Here is a 22,536-nt window from a genome sequence, read left to right on the forward strand (position 1 = left end):
GAGAGGTCAAGACAGGGAAGCTAATCAGGTGTGGTTGCTATAAAGAAACAACAAGTCCTGCCCCCACATGGGCACATCTCAGTAACTTACCTTCCAACTGTCAGATTTATCTCATCTATGCAGGCCTTAATTTTGTTCTGTGCTTCTAAGTGTGTCATATTGTCTGTGTTCACTCCATCAATTGCCATGATGACGTCTCCTATGCATAAACTGGCTATTGCAGCTTTGCTTCCCGGAGTCACCTAAGGTGGAACAAAAAGGGATCCATTACAGAGAAACAGGAGCTTTTCCAAACACATTTTAACCCCGGGTGACTTCCCAGACAATGTTTCAGTAACAGAGGATAGCCCATAGGTCTGCCTTGCTAAAGCAAAAAGTGAAAGGGTGGAAATCAATTAGAGTAGATTATGAATAAAAGCGGACCCGAGCTAATGAAATTTGAATCTGAACCTCAATTTCCTGCCATAGCCAGAAGTATTAATCGAGCATTTTGCCTCGGAACCATATGGAAATGGAGGCGTTACATTTTCCCTATATGCAAAGCTCAAATGTGTACTTTTCAGCCTCAATTACTGATTTTGAACAAAAGAAAACAACAGACAAGAGGGGACACATATGAGAGAGACAGAGCAGACACCCAATGACTCATTCACATCTAGCATAAGCAATGGCACCGAAATTGAGGGTACAGCACCGGACAATCAGGGAGGTGGATGCTCTACAAATAGAAAGATACAGTCCACCCAAAAAAGAGAATATAGAAAAAACAGCAAACACCAAAGTGGCCAAATGCAAAGACTCAGCTCTGGAACAAGCTTTAAGAAATCAGCGTACAGTGAGGCAGGGAGTCAGGCTTAGACCCAAGATTTTGGTTTGGGTTCACCTTTGCTTTTAATAAATCAGTAAGACCCAGAAAAAGAACCCAGGTGGGATTTCCAGCTTGAAATAAGCAGTTTGCATAAAGATATAAATAGAAGCAACACGGGATGGACTGTTGCATAAAATGGTAGAGCTTCAGAAATTTAAAACCCCTCCACAAGGGCTGCAATAAATCTGGTATCATTTAGATCCAATAAAGGTAAAAAGGAGCAGAGGATCAACAAATGGTGCAGATAATCAAAAAGCCCAGATACTGGACTTTGCCTAGTTAAAGCAGAACTCGAGTATCTACCCAAGGCTCTTGTGGCTGATTTCCATTCTTCTATGGATACCAAAATGATCCAGAAAGCACTGCAGAATATATTTTGCTGGGCATCAGAGTGGATTGCGGTAAGATCTCTTCCAGTTTTAATAAGGAACATCCTTAACTATTCTCTGGGTCCGCTGAGGATAGCTAGGCATTAATGGCCACTTTTCGTTCCATCTGTGAAGTTCCTTGCCACTTTGTGCAGTGATCAAGTCAGGTATCATAAGCCAGCTAGCATGCAGTTTAGTATAAGATGCTTATAATATGGGCCTGTTCCAAAGTCCACTGAAATCAATGTAAAGACTCCCACTAATTGCAGTGGACTTTGATTTTCTCCAAAGACAGTGTTGACTTAATCAGCAGACTGATGAGGGGGCAGCATTTCCAGAAGTATAATCTTTTAGGTAAGAAGCTAAACGTAACTCATCAGCCCTTATGCAAAGCTCTTTTTGTAAGAACAGTGGAACTGACTCCAGCATCCTAGCCTACATCCACAAAACCAACTCATGCTTGTGACATTCTGCCTTCAGAAAATTTCCCTTTCCATGTTCAGCTCAGTGCAGTATTCTTTGCTTCTCATCCTAAACTACCGTGCTGTTAAACAGCTAGGCTAGGGACAGAAGTGATACATAAACCAGTTTAAGTGATCAGAAACTGATTTAAACCTGTAACAGAATAGAAGTACAGTACATATAAACCTGGTTCAAAATGGCTAAAACTGGTTTAAGATAAACCTGGTTAAATGTTGTATGAGACTTAACTGATTTAGGTCAAACTGGTTTATTCAACTTCTGTCCCAGACCCCTTCTTGGTGCAAGTTAAATCAGAGTCCCCCAGCATTTTGCAGCCCTGGGCTGGGCTGGGCTGGGCTGGGCTGGGCTGTCTGCTCCAGAGAGCAGGGCTGGTCCTGCCCTTCTGCTCCCTAGCTGGAGCAGTGAGAACTGGCTCCATGGCCTCACTGGCTGGCTCATTGCCCCACCTCAGGCAAAGCCCTGCTGGGGTCTAGGGCCAGGGACGGGGGTTAAACTTCCCTTCCCCCAAGTATGGAGCTGCCCTGCCCTGCTTACTTAGTGCTGGCTGTGACTGTGGACTACAAATCCCAGAGGCACCTGAAAACAGGAAGTGATGAGCAACTTTGAAGAGTCCTGCTGCAGTGAGTCTGGATTGCAAATCCCAGAGAATTTAGAGGCAGCAGGAAGAGGAAGTGAGCACACAGCCCATGCTGGCTATGTGCCAGAGAGCTGTGCTTTAGCACCCCCCCTCCCCCCACCCCCCAACTTCTGGCTTGAGCCATGTAAAAAGGAGATTTTTTAAAAACTAAGCCCCAGTGGTTCTGTCATTGCATCAGAACAAAAAGATGGATGTCCCTGTATACAGCTCCAGTGATTTTAATGGGGTGAGGGAGTTGTGTGCACAGATCCAATTGCAAAGTCACGGCCTACAGCACAAACATCCACTTGCAGTTCCATAACCGCTAAGGGAAGTCTTATATGGCTTAAATGATTCTGGGGGAGGAAGGCAGTGATTATACCAGCTTTAATCAATTATTGATGCAGGCAGCCCAAGGACATGAAAAGGGTGGACTGATCCAAAATACAAGCACAGGTTAAAGCAAGTCTGAGAGCTGGTACATGCCCAACTTGAGAACCTACTGCCATAATTATTCATCCTTTGGTTTCACAGTCCTTCTTGGCACACCAGACTAGCTATGAATTATCTGAGGAAACCCAGCAGAGCCTTCAGTTATAAATATACCTTGTTTACAGAATATAAAGAAAGCATGCCTAGTATGGGCTGCAAGGCAAAGAACTTCCCTTGGGGTGAGGGGGAGAGAGAGAGAGAGAGAAATCTACACTGATATGCATCAACATCACTGTGGTGCTGCACTGTTTAATGGGTTTGTCACGTCTCTTGGGCCAGACTGAGGCTGCTTAGGGTATCCCTTCCCAGCCTCAATAGGACACTTTCCCTGCACATGGAAGGGTGTCATGGAATTAGATGTTTTTTCCTTTATGCCTCTTTGCTATACAACAGAGCTTTGTGTCAAGCCAAGGTGGACACTGATGTGTTTCACCATAGCTGGATACAGACATTTAACACTAATCCAGAGATCTTCAGAAAGTGTTCAGAAAACTACCTAACACGTTAAATTAACTTTTCATAGACAGCATGCCCCATCAATAGCTATGCTATTTGCTAGGCAGAACACAACACATCTATCTCCTTGAAATATTAAGACTGCCCAAATTCAAGACCTAGCTCTGGGAAAATCAGGTCTGGATCCAAAGATATGAAGACTGGGACTGTCACTGAGCCAGCCAATGTGCTCCAGTGCAGAGGAGTTCTGGGGTTCTACATTTGACTTAGTCTGACTTCCTCTGTGACCCTGGGCAAGTCACTTAGCTTTTCTTTGCCTCTGTTTCTCTAACTGTAGAACAGAGATAACTGCATTGCATTCATAAAGAGCAGTGAGGTTTACAGATGATTATTGCCATTCTCTCTAACTGAGAGGATACTAATATTGCCAAATGCTTAAAAAATATATTACCAATATCCCTGGAAGAATTTCACCAAACTATGCAACTTTATAGATTAAAGCTTTCTGAGGCCCGCTATCTGGAATGATCCTGTACTAAGAAAAATATCAGAACCAAGACAGAAAACGAAGGTTTTAAAATAGCTAAGCCTTCTAAAGAAGGCCCAGTGAATCAAAATGCCATTAGGTTGAGTTAGTAGGGTCTGCGGGCAAATATCTGTTCCAGTCCATCAACACTCGTGGTATTGTGTTCCCCTACTTTCCCCACTTCAGAACAGTATGGAATGCTAGCATTGTGGCTGTATCAGATAAATGCTATTTTGGGCATGAGGAAGATGAATGCTATTCAGGTACACTGCAAACATCTCCCCTAATGAAAAGCCAGAAGGATGCACAATTAAAAAGATAAAAGCCGACTCACTGAAAATGGGAGGTATTCTTATGTATTTCTTAAAGTAATGACTTACCCCGAAATGTCACCTTAATTAAAACCTTTACCATGCTGCTTCCAGAACATACACTCTTTGCCAGGATGAAACTTGTCAGAACAAGAGCAGACTGCTAAAGTAAACCAGTCCCTCCTTAAATTATTAATAATGAGTAACAAAATTTCTTCTCTTCTCCATTTGACTCAGACCAGAGATCATGCCATATCTTAGATGCCTGGCAATGCTGCCTTTGAAATTCTCACCCTTATAAGCGAAGTCACTGAAAGACATTTCAAGCGTTAAAGAAATAGGATAGGATTGTGGTTTTATTATTGGTGCTTTTGCTAAGTTTTAGTGATGTTCCTGACTTGTCCTTTTGGGAGGATGGAGAGAGAGGTGTGTGGCAGCAAGAGGAGACTGAGATGACAGGATGCAAACTTATTTGAAAAATGCTCACTTTCAGCTGCAGAATGAAGCAGCTGACCAGCAAACCCCAATAAGAGATTTCCAAAATTAACTTGAGCTTAAATTTATTCTGGAGGTCAAAAGACAATGCACCATGACAACTCAATTCAGAGAGCCAGCTTTGAAGACACAGAAAAATCAATTGGGCAAGAGGTTTCCAGAAGGAACTGACAAAATATTGGAAAGTATCCCCACCAAAGCAGGACATGAGGATAGTGGACGTAGCTTTCTAACTGCTTGTTAATTCAATGACCTATGCTAGTTGTGCCTCATTGTAGATCAGACGCAGCTGGGTACATTTCTGTCTAATTTACCAAGGCTGGAATTTCTTCATAGTACCTTAATTAAGGGTGGGTAAGTTGGGCACCAGCCCCAGGTATCAATTTAGAGGGGGCACCAGAATGGTGGCCGCCACAATGCCCATGCCATCACTGCTCCTGTGTGGGGAGCCTGTCCCAGAGCTGCAACTTGAACCCATACCTGCACCATGGCCAATGAGTTTCAGGACAGACAACCAAAAAGCCTGAGCCTGAGCTGATTCAATCTTTGCAGGTTAGTCTAACCTGGCTAGGCTACTTCAGTTTGTAACTGCACAGACATCCTGACCATGCAGGCAAATACCTGCAGTGGCTGAGGCTAGAAGCCAGGGGGTGCTAGACCAGCCCTCCCTTCCCTTCCACAGTGCTGAGCTGAGGAGGGTGTGGCCAGGCCCCAGCACGATGCTCCAATTAGGGTTGGGTTCCTCCCCCACCCCAGCCCAGCAGGGAATTAATAAGTAACACAGTGTTTATCACCCCATTAAGAAAACAACAGAGTGACATTACCAGCTACCTGTTGATTCTGCTTTTGTCCTGTCTGCCACAGCACATGTGGTCTGCTAGCTAATACACAGACACCTCTCAGCAAGGCAAAGGGGAGGGAGGAATTTCTGCTTAACAGGGAGTAGGGATGGGGGGGGAGCAGCCTGCAGTCTCTGCTGGAGCTCCAGACAGGGAGCAGAGGGAAGGGACCAGCCCTGCTGTGAAGCAGAGAGCCCTGCCCAGCCCAGAGAGCATGCTGGGATACTGGGGGAGTCTAATTTAACTTAAACCAGCAAGGGGTCTGGGACAGACATTGCATTAACTGGTTTAATCCAAATCAGCTAAGTCTGATACTACATTCAACCAGGTTTATCTTGAACTAGTTTTAGCCATTTTCAAGCAGGTTTATGTGCAGTGAACATCTATTCTGTTACAGGTTTAAACCAGTTTCTGATCACTTAAAGTGGTTTATGAGTAATGTCTATCCCTAGCCTAAGACTCTGCCCTCCCCCATCTTTCTAGTGCTCAGCAAAATGGCCCTCTGCCTCTCTTCCTACCCTTCCTTTTCTGCTCAGGGCACAAAAATGGGTAGCTACACCTCTGCTTTCTCATTCTGCCTTTTGCATCCTCCTGACCACTAGGCAGACTGAGCTGGAAATGCTGACTGGCGGTGGGAAGGTATGAAAAGAAGGGAGAAGAGAGTGGGTAGCCACATGAAAAGGGCAGGTGACATTATTCTGAACAAAAATGGCCTCTGAAAGGCTGATGGAGGAAGGAGAAAGATGCAAGCTCCCAGGCAGTAAGAGGAGGGGAGCGAACCTGACTTTGCAGGAGAGCTGGCTCAGATTGGCTCAGCTTCATGTGTTTTGTAGGTAACCAGCCAACAGCTGCTGGTGCGCACACAAGCACAATCTCTGTTCAGCACTGAAAACTCTCTCAACTCGTAATAAAAGGTGTTGAGATAAAGCAGCTCCTGCAACATCATGCCTGAGGCTCTTCTCAAACAAACTTTGCTGTATGTTGCCCTGTTTCCTCAAAGACAGTTGTGCAACATTTTCACTTTGGGTCATCTCACTGTTCAAAGGACAAAGCGGAGGTGTGCCTAACAGAAGTGTCTCAGAAAGCCAACCCGCCCACTCCTTCCCACTGTGCACAAATGCCAACTCCTGGAAATAAGATAGTGCAGCTGCCTTACCACAGCCCTGATCTCTGAAGCTCTGTGTCAGGCCTGCTTCCTGGGGCATACTCCTGCTGCCCTAATGTGGCCTCATTTCCACTCATGAAACAGGAGCAAATATGGGAGGGCTGGGTTACTGCTTCACAGCAGTACTCTTAGGCATGGTACTGAGATGGTGTAGACAAGCCCATAACTACCCTCATTAACTGGCATGGGAGAGAAGGCTGGACCACCTTAAGTATGCAGCCTGTGCTTGTGTAACTCAATTAGCATTGGGAAGCCAGCTGCTTTTGGTTGGTTGGAAGAAAAGGGAGAGGGAGGCTTCATGCCTCCCTCAACCTCCAACACCCTTTCTGAGCAGCATCTCAAACCCTTTCTCTGCCTCTGAAAATTCTGTCCCATAATCAGCCAAATGTGGTGGCAACTGTCAATCTCCTGGATCATGGTGTATGCATGAGGGCCACCCAGACCTTCCATGCATATGCCTGGGCAGGCATTTTTGGAGGAGTGGAGGCTACCCAGACCTGTCACCATCCCTTTAGGCCACTGAGACAGAATCCAAGAACCAGACTGAGTCCAGATGTTTGGTGCCTCCATGGCTGTAGTTGTATAAGTGTCTGGGAATCAAACCCTGGTCTCCTGTGGGATAGATAAGGAGTCTACCACTGAACCACAGGGGACTCCTCAGCCAAAAGTAACCATATGTCAACTAACCCCCTACCCCACAGCAGTGTCAAAGTTTGCCAATAAGCCTGATCTTCCCAAATCAGGTAGCACTCACCAGTCATCCCATATGCCTTCTCTGCTGTCCTCAGCCACTCCCTCACCATGGAAAGTCAGAAACCACAAGGATTTGAGGCTGACAACTATATATAGTGAGATCTTTCTACCAAGAACTAATTTAACAATTAAACTGCACTGTGACAGACATCTGGCATTCTATGGAATGAAAGGGAAGATCGCCCTTCAGCAGCATTATCAAGGACAGTGGCCCAATGGGTTTGGTAGGAAGCAAGTGATGAGGAGGTCTATCGGTTTCATTCACTAGTTCTACTGGGTTGCCTAACCCTTCCCATCCACAAATGCATCACATCCATCCTTTCCCTGTTTGCATTATCCTTTCAACTTCTCTCTGGGACTCCACAGCCCCTGGTAAACCACTGGTCCACACGCATACAAGCCAGAAGAAGGTAATCAGGAAACAAACAAGAGCAGAAAAGGTAAATGAGCTGATGTAGGAAGAGATCCACACATAAAAGGGCTACGACCTGAATACCTGACTCAAGGAAGATACTGAATTTTAGCCATTTTTTTAAATTAAATCTTCATAATTTTACAAGGAGGAAGCAAGTTTGACCACCTGAAACCTGAGACTCTGCTTCTGCCTTTGTTTAAGGTAATTTGCATCATCACAGAACCTCATCACAGAGCTCAGAGACACCTAACCACATAAGAAATACCTGCCCAGAAGAGCATTCCATCTTTTTACTCCTCTGTGAAATATGAAACACCATAACCAGAAGGAAATACGACTACGCCCTGCTTACCACCAAACAACTTTGAGGTAAACAGACTATTCCAACATTTCTCTGACCCCAATCTGCATATAAAATGAACTGCTCCAAACAGGTGAGTTTACCACACCTTCAACTCTCCTATGAAATATGAACTTTCATTTTTACCCAGGAGAACTTGTACAATCTTCTCTCCCATGCCTGAAGAAGGATCCTTGTGCCCGAAAGCTTGCAATTAAAGACATTTTTTCAAAAATCTAGTTGGTTTAATAAAAGCTATCACTTCTACCAGAAGTCCTGATTCCTTTTGCCTTTAGACCAATACGGCTACAACCTGGATACCTGAGATAATAGATCAGTAATTATTAACCAGGGAGCCATAGCATCCTGGAGTGCTACACAATATTAGCAGCTAATAAAAGAAGAGATTTCTAATAGGAATAATCCATAGTGTCAATAAATATTTTGACTAATTGTGGTCTGAGACTTGCAGCAAAAGAATTGCTCTATTATTTTTCTTTAGTTGAGAAACAAGTCCAAAAATGTTGAAAACGAAAACCACTGATCTAGTTATACAGATGTTGGTCAGACAAGCCAATGGCTACATAGGTGTAAGATCCATCACCACCTAGGAGACAAATTCAAACACTAAATGTAATCCTTCTCCACCCGCACATGCTTCTGTTTGGCCATGAGTAATATGTTCAGCATTTGGAATATTATGCTAAGCAACATGCTTTCTGCCAATGAATGCATACAGCTGGGTCAGCAGAGATCAGAAGCTATGAGAGAATTCAGGCAAATAAATTTTCCTGTCTCATTAAGAGAGGAAAAACAGGCACTGCTGTTCCTTTCACATCATTCTGTGATACTTGACGTCTAATCATCTACAGCAACAAGTTAGGGGAATATTTAGTCAGCCACTGCAGCAGAAGGAAGATTGCAGGCTACTTTTGATTGACCTATCTACATATTAGCTCCAGGAGAAAGCAAGTCTAAGTGGCAATTCTATTACTCTCCTGAGAAACCTGTTTTAACAGTGGCAGCAAGTTTCCCTGAAGTCAGTGCTCTATTGTGTAATAATCCCTGGCAATACCCAGGCCATTATCATGTTCCTGTTTGTCTTCAGCCTGTTTATTTAAATGGATGGGACCACGTGGCCCCCAGAAGAACTGCTGGTTTGGTTTCTCAAAAAGCACGCATGTAGAAAAGGGAAAAAATCAGGCATCTGACACTGGAGATAGTGGACTGCCCTGAAGAAAACAGTGCAAATTTCCAGTTTATTCCCTAGGAAAATAATACACTTGAAATCTGATAAGTGAATAACCTACTAGCCCTTAGCAGATAAACAAGCTAACATCATCTTGAAAGTGCAGTACCTTCACCCCAGGTGCCACCCTGCCCTGCCCCTTTTTATAGCAGTAGATAATCCCCAGGTGGATATAGCCTGGTATTGTGTAGTTTCCAGGATGCCACTGGGAGTCTCATGCCAAGGTGGGTTTCTAGCAGCTATTCTACTGGTCGGTATAAGTCTCTATTCACCCAGCCTCTCTCCCACCCCACTAACCCCCAGTACCAGTAACTGTCCCTCTCCCTAAAGCAGGGATGGGCAATTATTTCGGGTGGAGGGCCGCTTACCCAGTTTTGGCAAGCTGTCAAGGGCTTCGTGGGTAGTCCCGCCCCTTGACAGGTGCCCCGCCCCCTGGTCACCATCTTGGGACCAATGTCCACAGGGTCAGCACCAGTAGGGACCAGAGCAGGGCACAGACTGGCAGGGGTCTGTGGAGCTGGGCTGGCCTGCACTAGAAGGGAGAAGGTGCTGAGTGCTGGTGCTGAGTGCGGGGAAAAGCGGCCCCTCCCCCACCCCTTGGCCAGTGCTCCCTGCTGCAGTTGCTCGCAGTCCACACAGGGCTGCCCTGTGCTGCAGCCCCATGCAAGCTGTGAGGGGCTGCAGCACGGGGCGCTGGGCACAGGGCAGGTAAGGGGCCGCTTTTCCCCACGCTCAACACCAGCTTGTAACCCACCCCCGCTGCCAGCCTGGGCCCCATGCCGGCTCCAGGCTCGCCTGTCGGGGCTCCACATGGCTGCAGCAGCTGCGGCCCCCTCGCTTGCCGCACCGGGCAGCATTTGCCACCACCACCTCTGGGCTGCCTAGCACACAAGCTCTGGGCAGCAGCAGCAGCCAACACTACCCAACGTGGCAAGCAGGGGGGCTGCAGCTGCTGTGTGCAGGCCTGACAGGGCCCAGGCTGGTAGCGGGGCTGGGTTACAAGCTGGTGCTGAGTGTCAGGAAAAGTAGCCCCTCACCCGCCCCATGACTGGTGCCCCACGCTGCAGCCACTCACAGCCAGCATGAGGCTGCCTGTGCCTACTCAGGACAGCTCCATGCAGACTGCAAGCGGCTGCAGCACGGAGCGCCTGCCACGGGGCAGGCGAGGGGCTGCTTTTCCCTGGGCTCCTTCCCCTGTTCCCCCCCCCCCCTTACCTGAGGTTCCAGCGCCAGGGCAGCCACATGGTCCCAGACCAGAAGCCCCTATTGGGGCTTCTGGCTGGGGAGGTGGGGAAGGGCAGGCCTTGCTGTTTTGGGAGCCCACTGGGCTTCCCCTAGGGTCCTACTGCCCCTTCTTCCTGTCATTTTTGACAGGAACCAAAGACAGATAAATATTAATTCTCTAAATTTTTTAGGGGCCCCACGGTCCGGATAGAATGGCCTCACAGGCCGCATCTGGCCCATGGGCCATATTTTGCCCACCCCTGCTCTAAAGCCTCTACTTTATATGTATCTGATTCTGCATTGCATCAGGGACAAATGGGGAAGCCTTGCCAAGCTGGCAAGTCAGTAAGGAAATGGGTTTAAGCCAACATCCAAATGGCAGCTGTGCAATGTGTGTCTGGACCATAAAGCCGCCAGCTGCATTGTGACTGACTACACTAAATCCTCCACCATCACTAAGACAGCAGAGGTGTACTAAGGGGAAATTCAGGTCCTGTTTTTGGACCAGCAGACAAGGCCTGCTATTGCTTTCCATCAAGCAAGAGTCTAGGGCAGTGGTCACCAACCAGTGGATCTTGATCCACCAGTAGATCTCTGCATACCAGAAAACTTCCACACACACTGGAAATTGGAGAGGACAGTACTCACCAGCAAGAGAATGAAGCAGAGCTCCACAACTGGGTTAGACTGGAGAGACTGGGGACCAGAATCTATTCCACCTATTGGGTATCCAAGTGGAATCAGGTACCTAACTGTGATTTATTCCACTCTGTTCAAGTCCCTGAAAATCCATTAAGGAACCTGTTTTTGTAACAGGCCATCATCTCATCTTTAAGGCTGACTCACAAAAGAGCAGTGTGGAGGAGATGCAGTAGAATCTGGACCTACATCACCAATATTGTTCTACTGTGCATCAGCGTCCCGCCTACTCCCACAGACAGCTTCCTCAAAGCAGCTGTACTAATGCTGTGTTACAAGGTGAAAGTAAACACACTTCGGTGTGATGGCTGCCTTGTGTTTCATTTTGTATACAAGTTCCTTATTTCATCTTCTTGACAGAAGGACTCTTGGAGACATGGGGATATGACAAAAAAATGAGGTGAGCCTATCTCTGCACAGAGTCTAGAAACAACCAACTGATGAGAAGACCTACATACCACAGGAAGAGAGCTCCACAATTTCTTGTTAGGGTGCTCTCACTGCACCTGGCTTTCCACTTCAGACTACTGATAAGCTTGAACCCCTCTGGTTGCTGGAAAGAAGGAAAAGGAGATCTTTCCCTCACTTTTTATGGCCTTATGGCTGTTGTGTACAGCCAGGGCAGACTGCACTGGACAGGACAGATTACCTTCATGCATAGAATGACAGTGTGGGTTCTGCACAAATTGCTAGCTTTAGTCCTTACACCAAGCCAGGAAAATTCCCTACTGACCAGGAACAAGGAGTCCTCATACCTGTATATTTTAGACAACAACCCCATTGTAGTCAACAGAACCACACATATATACAAGGGTTGCAAGGCCCCCCTGTCATATCTTGTGATAGGAGTGCTGAGACACAGTATTTCTATTGAACAATCTACCTGATAACCTACTCCTTCCCTTCTCACAGTGGAGTTCAGTGCTGGCTTTCAGTTATCGTTAAAGTCAGCAAGTGCTGTTCTGTCATCTTTTGGATGATCAGAAGTCACTGACTGCATCTACCTGATGTGCCAGGTGTTCTACAAATAACTCGAGTCATTTGCCCATTAGTTAACTGTTTCACTGTTCATGGACAGTATAATTCTGTTCACCCAAGCTGTGCCATAAATGTTGCAAGGTTTAGTTTTGCTGTAGCACCATGTACTCTGAGTGTAATTCATGTGTCAAGAACTGGTTGGTAAAAATCCTTCAGAAATGTACGTATGAAGACTACGTGAAGCCACATTTGCACCTCCCCAAAGCCCCTTCCCAGCCTGTTGCCTCTAACAAGACATCTGAAAGACAAGGGGAAGAAGAAGCCTTATATATCTCTAATCAGAAACACCAAAGTGTTAGAACTAGATAGTTCTGTGGTAGGTATACAATCCTAGGTACATTCCCCCTTCCTGGCTCTTAGCTCTCTCCTTGCTTACACACACGGGCTATCTTCTCCATATGGAAAGCCAGCCCAACCCTAAAACCTATTAAAGTAACCGCACCCACTGTTTCCTTTGGCAGACAGTGTAACATTCCAGATATTCTCTGGGTGTAAAAGCCCATCCCATATCTAGCTTAGTCTTCTCCTTAAATTTCATACCATGACTGCAGGTTATTCTTTCTGCACAGGAAAAAGGTTACATCCTAGATTCTGGCGTGGCCCCAAGGCATGTTAGCATATTATGACTAATCCTCCCCATATTCGGGAGGGTGAATAAAGAGCTAGTCCGTAGGGTTCAGTTTCCTTGAGCAGCTCACTACATGGAAATGATTCTTCTTTTCAAGGCAGCCTGTAGCTTGCTCCCCTGAGCTGGTCCTCTCCTCTTTTCTTCAAATATTTCTCTAGCAATCTCAGGACAATCTCAGGCCTGGCACAGGCAGCTACATCTGCACTGATGCAAAGAAAATTGCAGCTGTTTATGCCAGGGCCAATTTCACACCGCATACTCACATGCATTTAAATGGGCCAAGTTTTCCCCTTGAATAGGGCAAGCAGGATTTGACCCCAAGTCTAATGTTGGGCAATAAAATCCAAATTATAACTCTAAATCACACTGCCCAAGCTACAGAAAAAACTGAGGTTAAATAAACTTTATGAATGCAATAAAAAAAAAACAAAAAACCCTTTATCTCCCTTTACTTCCTGCTACCTCTACTGCTGAATTTCATTACTAGACAGTACATTAGACTAGTTCAGGATGCTGTAGTTGAAATTAGTGATAGGCATAACACTGAGATCCCAAAGATCTTTAACACGTCCACAAAACTGGACTGCCACATAACTGCTTTTATTGAGAAAACAGTGGATTTTTTTAAATTTATGGGCAAGACTGTTTTTGTTATGATATGACATGGTTTGAAGCCAAAATCCATAGAGCCTGCATTATTTCAATCAAAAATCTGTTTAGGATCAGCACAGCATTGAACACAAATTAGGTTAAGAACATGGGTTTATAGGATAAGACCAGACATTTGCAACTGGGAAGATAAGCAAGTCCAGGAGGTTCCTCAACATAAGATGGAAATGAAACAGAGAAAATAATCCATGTTTCATTAGTCCCTAGTCAGAGAGGGTTCTATGATGTGTATGCCCTTTATATAGACATCTACCTTATAAGCAGGGATCCGAGTTTCCTGTTTCCCATGGAAGAACAGAGAAAACAACGGATTCCCTGTTTTTATCAGAGAAAATGCAGTTTTCTGGTTATCTAGTTTGCACAGTGTTTTAGGGATGCAAAGTGTTTGATGATATGTCCCAACAAATAGACTTTTACAGTGTGGTGGTGGCCATGGCCGCCGTGCGGGTGGGACAGTGGTGGGGGGATGGCTGCATGCCACCCAACCACCACCACACTGCTACTGCCGCCCTGACCCAGCCGCACAGCTCTGGGCACGGCTCCACAGCGGCGCGGGAAGGTTCTGTATGCAGTGGCCGTCTCCGCCGGCACGGCCCCACAGGTAAGTGGCAGCAGCCACCACGAGCAAGCCCCCCAGCCCCGCCAGCCACCATCCCTCACTGCCACTGCAGAGCTGGCCATAAAGCTGTGCAGCCAGCCGCATGCAAGCCTCCCCTTCCCTCTCCCCTGGGCAGCCAGCCAGGCGGCATGTGTGCGGCCCGCACATGGCGGGCACCACCACACTGCGCCCTGCATCACTTGCCCACAAAGCCCCCTGCAGAGGGGCACCCCTGCCCTCACCCCCTGGCCCTGCTCCTGGGAGTGGGCACAGGAACACATTCCCCGCTTCTTGATCTACCCCCCAGCACCTTCCCTTTCCCCCCCAGACACACTTACCTACGGGGCAGGTATCAGTGTCTATGTGTGCCTCTGTGTCTGCCTGTCTGTGCCTGCATGTGTGGGTCTGGGGGGCTGTTATGAGGGGCATCAGGAGGGCTGTTGAGGCTGTGGGGGGGAAGTGCAGGGCACCAGCAGCGCTGTAGAGGGCCTTTAATTTTTATCACGGATTTGGGGGTTTTAATCAGAGAATTTGCAATTTTTAATCAGAGAAAACCAGGATCCCTGCTTATCAGTGCCTCCTCCCATTCAAAATCTGATTTAATTCCATTCACCAGATCCACTAATCTCATAGGACATTATCTGGGGGAGGGGAGGGGGGAAACAGCCACAGAGTAACTCCCAAAAATCCACTACCCTGTATTGTGTCAGTCCAAAGCCTGAAAAGTACTTGAGATAAGATGCATCCTACCAATCCACAGCACAGCATCTTCAAAAGATTAACAAAGACATGGGGCCAAGCCCTGTCTGCATGAACAAACTGATCTAAATTTGCTTCCTAGTATGCCCATGCAAGGTAGTTTGTTTTTTATGTAAAAAGAACTTGAAACAATTGACTTAACTTTAAAATATTTTTGGAGACATTTTTGAAAAAGGAAGTTGAATTCAGCATGAAAGTATCGTGAAGAGGTGTTGAGAACTCCTCCCTGCTCCATTCCAAACATCATACCAATGACTCAAGTGATTTAATGAGATCTGGGAGCAGACTATGATTGGACTGAGAAGACACCCTAGCATGCTGGAGCCCGAAGCAGTTTCAAGCATCTAAGTAAACGATAAGAAGCACAGTGGAAACATGATAGACTTTTGCATCTCTCTCATCTAAAATAAAATAAGATCTCAATGCCATTTGCTGCTATCAGTGCATTCAGGGCACTGTACTGGGACTCAGGAGACTTTTGCTCTCAACAACAAACATCCTTAAGAAAGTCATTTAATCTACCATTTGTTATCATCATTGCTAATGAACTCAAGGGGAGAAAGCAAGTACTTGAAATATTAAGTGAAAGTAAAATAAAAAAAGTTAAGTAAAAACCAACTTTGCATGTCTCGAATCCTTGGGGGTAAAATACAAGAATAAATAAATCATGCAATCATTTTTGTATTTTTTTCTTTAGCTTTACTTATAGCCACAATCTCACATGAATAACTCTGCAATTATTAGTGAAGTTGAAGGCAGAAAAGCTACCCTGTTATTATGTACCCATCAGCACTGACAACAGCAAGAAGCAGAACTATACATTTAAAGAGCTATCAAATTAAACGTGCTTCTTCTTAAAAAATCTTTTTTGCCTGCTACTGCTGTAAGATCAGCTAAGTCAGAGATGTACAGCAGCTCATAAAAGTTCATAGTATACATCTCTGATTTAGTTAGTCTATAAGGTACAAATCTACCTGCCTGATGCCTAGCACAAAGGGAATATGACACTAGATTGGGGCTGGCAAAGTCCAGCGCATGGGCCAGATCGGGCCTGTGGCAGACTCCATTTCCCAACAACCCCTGCCCACATTGCTGCAGCCAGTTCCCACAGACACCCCAGAAGGGCGGGGACATGGGGGTGGGTGCAGGGTTTCCATGGAGACCAGCCCCAGCACACTGGCAGGGCATCCAGCTGGATGGCGTGCTGCTCCGGGGCTGGAGCACAGAGCCATGCCTGCACAACCCAGACAGGGGCACGAGGCAGTGGATCACAGCTGTGCCCCAGCTCCAGGCCATGCAGTCACCACTACAAGATCCCAGTCCTGGCCACCACAAAACAGCTCCCCGCCCAACTGTGCTCCCTGTCAGTGCTGCTGGGGCCAATCTCAACGTGGGAAATGGAGTCTGGCTGTCGGCCGGATCTGTCATTTTGGCCACCCCTGCACTAGATGTTATTACAGTACAAATAAAACAGAAACACACAAGTCATAGATCAGCAGAGGCCAACCCTTTTGGCAGGCATGCCACAAATTAGCCCCACATCCTCCTCAAGAGACACTCTGTTCCACTTCTCCTTTCTGTTCCCTAACCAATCTGCTGCTCTGTTTTCTGCTCCCTCCTTTACCTGCCACAGTGCTGTCTGTCCCTTCCCCAGTCTGCTGCATGCATAGGCGGTGAAAGGCCAGGGCTAATGGGGCCTAGCCCCGCAAAATGTGGGCCAGCGGTGGCACTCTTAAGCTCCAGCCCTGCCAGTGTCCCTCACTCCCAACCCATAACCCCTACCCCTGCCCTACCCCAGCCCTACCCATGACCCTCACAGAGCATGTGACCTCCAACAGCCAGTCACCTTGCCTACTGCTCCCAGCCCCAAGCATCCAAGTTGCTCATGCCTGGGAGAAGCAGAGGCAAAGCAAAAACCAGACATTTGCTCAGATTTTAAAAACCCACCTGGATACAAGAACAGGGGGCCAAAAAAGAGGACATGTCCATGAAAACTCGGACATATGGTAATCCTAGCACTGCTCCGCACATGGCCAGGCCAGGCTGAGTTCCTGGCTGCCTGCAGGCTCTGGCTGCTCATCTGTGTCTGTGTGCACCCCTCCCCTCCATTGCAGCCTGGGTGCAGGCTCTGATGCCTGCAGCAGGGAGGGAGGGATGCATGCGGATCCTGGCAAGTAAGAGTGAGTGAGTGAGTGAGTATGTGTGTGTGTGTGCATGTGTACAGGCAGTAGCTGCATAGGCAGCAGGGCTGGGAAGACGGGGCTCTGGGTCAGAAGTGAGGGGCACCAACAGGGCTGAGGGGCAGGGACTGCAGGTCTGGAGTGCAGGACACAGGCAGCACTGGAAGAGGCAGGGCTGTGGGTCGGGAGTGAGGGGCACTGGCAGGGCTGGAGCTTAGGAGTGAGGGGCAGGGGCTTAGGAGTGCAGGGGTAGAGGCAGGGCACAGGCATATAACTGCCACCCCTGCAATCATATACCCCTCCCTGTCTCCCCTGCTGGCTCCCTGCCCCCTCCCCCACGGGTGTCCTCTTTTTTGATCCTGAAAATATGGTAACCCTAAACAGCAGGTAAGTGTGTAGGGGGGAAGTGGGGAGGAAGGGAAGTGATGGGGGCGGGGGCAGATCAAGCCCCCCATGGTGAAGAAGGGGATGGGGCAGAGGCAGGGGCTGGGGTGAATGGGACCCCAGGGTGGGGCGTGGGAGGGTTGGAGCCCAGGCAGCTCATCCAAAGGTGCAGGGGACTCATGCCACTGTGCGCACCTCTGGGGCAGACATGAGGGGCACGTGCACCCCCCAGATCTGTGCACAGGGCAGAGGCAGGCTGCTGCTGTGGATTGGAGCTCCGTGCCCCGCTGCCAGTACCCCAGCAGCTATGCGACTCCACGCCTGCCATGTGCTGGGTGCACTGAGGCCCCTGCCTGCCCAGCAACGGGAGGCATGTGGCATTGAGCAGCTGCTGGGGCACCAGAAGCAGGGCAGAGCCCCAGCCCACAGCTGCAGCCCACCTCTGCCCCACACACAGATCCAGGGGACATGTGCCCCTCAACCTGCCCCAGGGGTGTGCACAGTAGGAGGAGACCCCGCACTCCTGGATGAGCCGCCCGGCCTCTGACTCTCCCATGACCCACCCCAGGGCCCCATTCAACCCAGCCCCTGCCCTTGCCCCTGCACCTGCCCTACTCCCTCACCATGGGGGCCTCAATCTGCCCCCATGCCCCTTCCCTCCCCTGTGCCCATTCCCCCCTACACACTTACCTGCTGGGCAGTGTGTGTGTGTGTGTGTGTGTGTGTGTGTGTGTGTGTGTGTCTTTAAAGTTTAAGTTTTACTCAGCCCCCCCAATAAGATTTTCTCCCTCCACTTACAGCTTCATGTCACACACAGAGGCTGCCCATGCCAGAACTTGGCTTCCCCTGTCATAGACAAACAATACGCACAATGCCAGATGTATGAATCCAGTGGGTAATACTAATGAGAACAACTCAGCACCTTGCAAAATACTCCAGACTTCACTTTACCCATTTGGGGACAACAAATGAAATTATTTTGTTGCAACATCTCCCCTTGTAACTGCCCTCTAACCTACTTCCTAGCTTGCTTTCTTTCTTTTCCTGATGGAGACGTGGAAAGGCAGCCAACAGAAGTTTACAAAAGCATCTGTAAACACAAGCGGAGGGTTTTAGCTAACAATGAAAGCAAAATATGAGAATTAAACATCACATTAATGTAAGGGAGTTACTCAAAAAATCCTCTAAGAATAGCCTGTAAAACCAAGCATATATAGTAGCCTTCACAAAAATCAATTCTCTTGATCTCTTAGGAGGGTTTTATTACTGGCCTTAAAAAGGAATTGGCACATGAAAGCTAAAATATTGGCACAATGTAGTCACAGGCCAGAGTCAGTTATGATTTCTATCAGCCAGTCAGATTTTTCAATTAAGAGTAACATTAAATTGATCTCCATTATTGAAAATAGTTTTTAGCTCAGCAGCAATCCAGCCACCTGAGAGGCCATCACACAAACTTGACTTCTACAGCTATTACTTTGTGGGTAATGAAATCCTTGTTAAACACTTGACTGAAACATCCCACAGTGAGCAGGGAGAGAGATGAAAAGAACTGAAGGTTCTCAATGGAGGGATCTGGATTCAGTTCCTGGCTCTGCTACAGGCTTCCAATGCAATGCTGAGGCCAGGACTATAGCTATAGATTGTAGATGCTGTATATAGGATCATCTGTTGTCTTTATAACTGTAGGGTCTGAGACAGGGGCAGGTAATTATTTCAGGTGGAGGGCTGCTTAACGAGTTTTGCTGAGCTGTCAAGGGCCATATGGATAGCCCCACCCCTTGACAGTTGCCCCGCCCCTGGTTATCATCTTTGGACTGGAAGTCCCATCCCTAACCCCTGACCTTTGCCACCAGAAGTCCCCCCACCCTTCACCCTGGAAATACTCCTTTTGGGAGGGGAGTTGCCATCTTAGAACCAGAAAAAAAACCAATTTCATACACTAAAAGTCAAAACACCTACTATAACATATTTTAATTTTATTACAAAAAATATTTTTGTCATGATTTGTGTTCGTATACTGTATGTAAAGGTGATTACATAATAACTTAAAAATAAATTCTTAGTCTTGTATATTGTGGGGTTGTGTGTGTGTGTGGTGGGGTGTGGATGTGTGTGTGTGTGTATATAGCAGGGTAGAAAGGTGTGGGGGGTTATGAGGAGATGTGGCTGTGTGTGTTGGGGCATAGGGTATGTTGGGCAGTTATGTATATATGGGGGGTTATGGGGGAAGGGTGTGGGTATGTGGTGTTTGTGGGATGTGAGGGTGGGGGGTATGGGGACTCCCCTCTGCACTCTCCCCATGGCGCAGCAGCAGTGGGTGGAAGCACTCAGGGTGCTCATGCCAGGTGCAGGCGCTGGTGCCCAGCGGGGCGCAGTCTAGCCAGCACTGCACATCACAGCAAGGGGTGCAGCCTCTGCTGGGCAGTCTCTATTGTCAGTGCTACCCACCATGCACGCACAGCCACTGTACTCACACAGCATGGGAGGGAAGCCTCATGTGTTGGAGCTGGCTGCCTTCCCTGCCGGGGCTGAGCATTACAGGAGGGATGCCCCAGGTGCCTTCCCTTGGGTGGCAGGAAAAGCAGCCAGCTTCAGTGCATGGGGCTTGCCTCCAGTGCCATGCGAGTGTGGGGGCTGTTCACGCGTGGTGGGGAATACCAGCAATAGAGACTGCCCGGCAGAGGCTGCACCCCTTACTGCAACGTGCAGTGCTGGCCAGAGCTGTGCCCCGCTGGGCACTAGCACCAACACCAGGCACAAGCACCCTTACATGCTGCTGCTGCTGTTGCCACTGCCACCATCTTCTGGGGGAAATGTGGGGGGGATCCCCACACCCCCCAGCCCTCCCTCACCCCCACACTGCTCACCCAAGCTGCTGCTGCCCCCCTGGGCATAGGTTCCATGCTGCTGCCATCTCCAGCCCCAGGTTCCGTGCTCCTGCCCAGCTGCAGCTCAGCCCCCACCCCTGCCACTTCCCTACCTGCTGTCTGAAGCAACCAGGAGGCAAGGGAAGCAGAGCAGACCCCCAGCCAAGCCGAGCCCAAGTGAGGGGCTGAGCTGCAGCAGGTGGCAGGGGACTCCCCTCCCCGCCCTGCCCCGGCCCTCGCGGTCCCTACCCGGGACACGGTAAGCAGATGCTCGACGTCCTTGCCCCCTGCCAGGTGGAAGCCCCACAGCCCCGGGCCCTGCAGGGTGACGCAGTGTGCGCTCATGGCTGCGGCTGCAGCTGCGGGACAGGCTGGCACCCACTAGCTCTGCCCAGAAGCTGCATGCTGGCTGGGCCCTTCCACCCATGAAGGTGAGAGTGAGGTGCAATAGGATATGTTTGGAGGTGTATGTACACATGGGCTCCCACCTTCATGGGCAGAGGGGCTAGGTGGGGTGCAATTCACTAGGGGGTGCCATGGGCTGGATGAAAGTGCCTGGCTGAGCTCTCTTTGTACCTCAGTTTCCCCACCTCCAAAAAGAAGACACTTCCTATCTCACAGGGAGTTGTACCTCAGGTCATCAACGTGTATGTGCAGCTCTCAGACTCTACAGTTATAAAGACAACAGATGATCCTATATACAGAGTCCTATAGCTGTCTCTATGCTGAACTTCCTTTGGGAACCCTCCTACTTTCACACAACCACCTGTGCAGCTCTCTTAGTGGCTGCATGAATGTAGGCCAGGCTTGACATTTTCCCACTGTACTGTGTAATGCTGCCAATAGTCTTGAAATCTAGAATCACCTCTTTCCCCAACCATCTGCCACAGCATCAGTTTCTGGCTAGAAGGCTTAGACTTCAAATTTAGGTGAATTTTCCAAGCCCTGAAAGTTGCTAATTAAACCATCATCCTAGCCTCTGATTCAGCTAGTCATTAAGATAAATAGAGGCTAATTATTCTTCCTTAAGAATTGTTTTTCTCTCCTTTCTGCAAGTCCAGTGAGGAAGCCCTGTAATATAGCATTTCCAAATCTGGTAAGTATTTACAGAGTGTGTGTGTGGGGGGGGGGGGGGAGGGGGGGAAGTCCTTATGTCAATGCTATCTTAATTACAATAGATTAACCATTTAAATTAGCACTACTTTAAAATAAATTGTTTCAAAAACAGGATAAAACAAAAGGTGCTTTTGCCTAGTGGCAGGTGTTCAACCAGGGCACTGAGCCACATTTTCAAGGTTTTACATCACACAATCCCTGCCCACACCTCTGACCCTGTCTCTTTCAGCATTACGTCACCCTGGATGTACCTTTGGTCTCTTAAAACAACACAAAGGTTTTAAAACCTCCCAAAAACTACTGGCCACGCATCTATCCTCACCAGCACAGCCCCAAAGCCCCACTTCTACTAAAATAAGGTATTTTACAATATTTGGGGGGGGCGTGTATTGCAATTCAAGTCACTGAAACATAGGTGACTACACACATTTAATCAGTTCACATCCCTCCTGGGACTTACTCACCCTAGGGCATTATAACTTCACTTCTCTATTAAATCTCTTTCAGGTGATGAACTCTTCAGAGCTGCAAACCTTGTTCAGGATGGGAAGTGATCCAGTGCCAGGAACACGGAAGGCCATCACAGCAGATGCCATGTATAAGTGCGCTCCTTTACACACACACACACGGCCCACACTCACAGACACGCAGAGCTTGCGTGAACACATGCAAACACACACGGCTGGCACACGCACACAGACTCACACGCACCCGGCTCGCACATGCACAGGGCTTTCGCACAGACGCACGCACGCACCCGGCGCCCCGAGCCGAGCCCGAGCGAGGGGCTGAGCTGCGGCAGGTGGCGCGGGGCTCCCCTCCCCTGCCCTGCCCTGCCCGGCCCTCGCGGCCCCTACCCGGGACACGGTGAGCGGCTGCTCGAAGTCCTTGCCCCCCACCAGGCGGAAGCCCCACGGCCCCGGGCCCTGCAGGGAGACGCGGTGCGTGCTCATGGCTGCGGCTGCGGGACGGGACTGGCCGGGCCGGCACCCAGG

At 48.4% G+C, this 22,536-nt stretch overlaps 1 protein-coding gene across 1 annotated transcript in view; it reads right to left on the reverse strand.

The window, feature by feature from the left end:
- Positions 1–22,536, reverse strand: part of PDLIM1 (PDZ and LIM domain 1) — a 73,653-nt gene extending 51,117 nt beyond the window's left edge. The window contains exons 1-2 of the mRNA XM_006263962.4: positions 22,399–22,536; positions 91–242 (exon numbers count right to left, since the gene is read on the reverse strand). Coding sequence (XP_006264024.1) covers positions 91–242; positions 22,399–22,494 — 248 coding nt within the window. The 5' untranslated portion in view covers positions 22,495–22,536. The remainder of the gene's footprint in view (positions 1–90; positions 243–22,398) is intronic.

This window comes from Alligator mississippiensis, chromosome 6, assembly GCF_030867095.1.
Source record: "Alligator mississippiensis isolate rAllMis1 chromosome 6, rAllMis1, whole genome shotgun sequence".
NCBI classification, from domain to species: domain Eukaryota; kingdom Metazoa; phylum Chordata; order Crocodylia; family Alligatoridae; genus Alligator; species Alligator mississippiensis.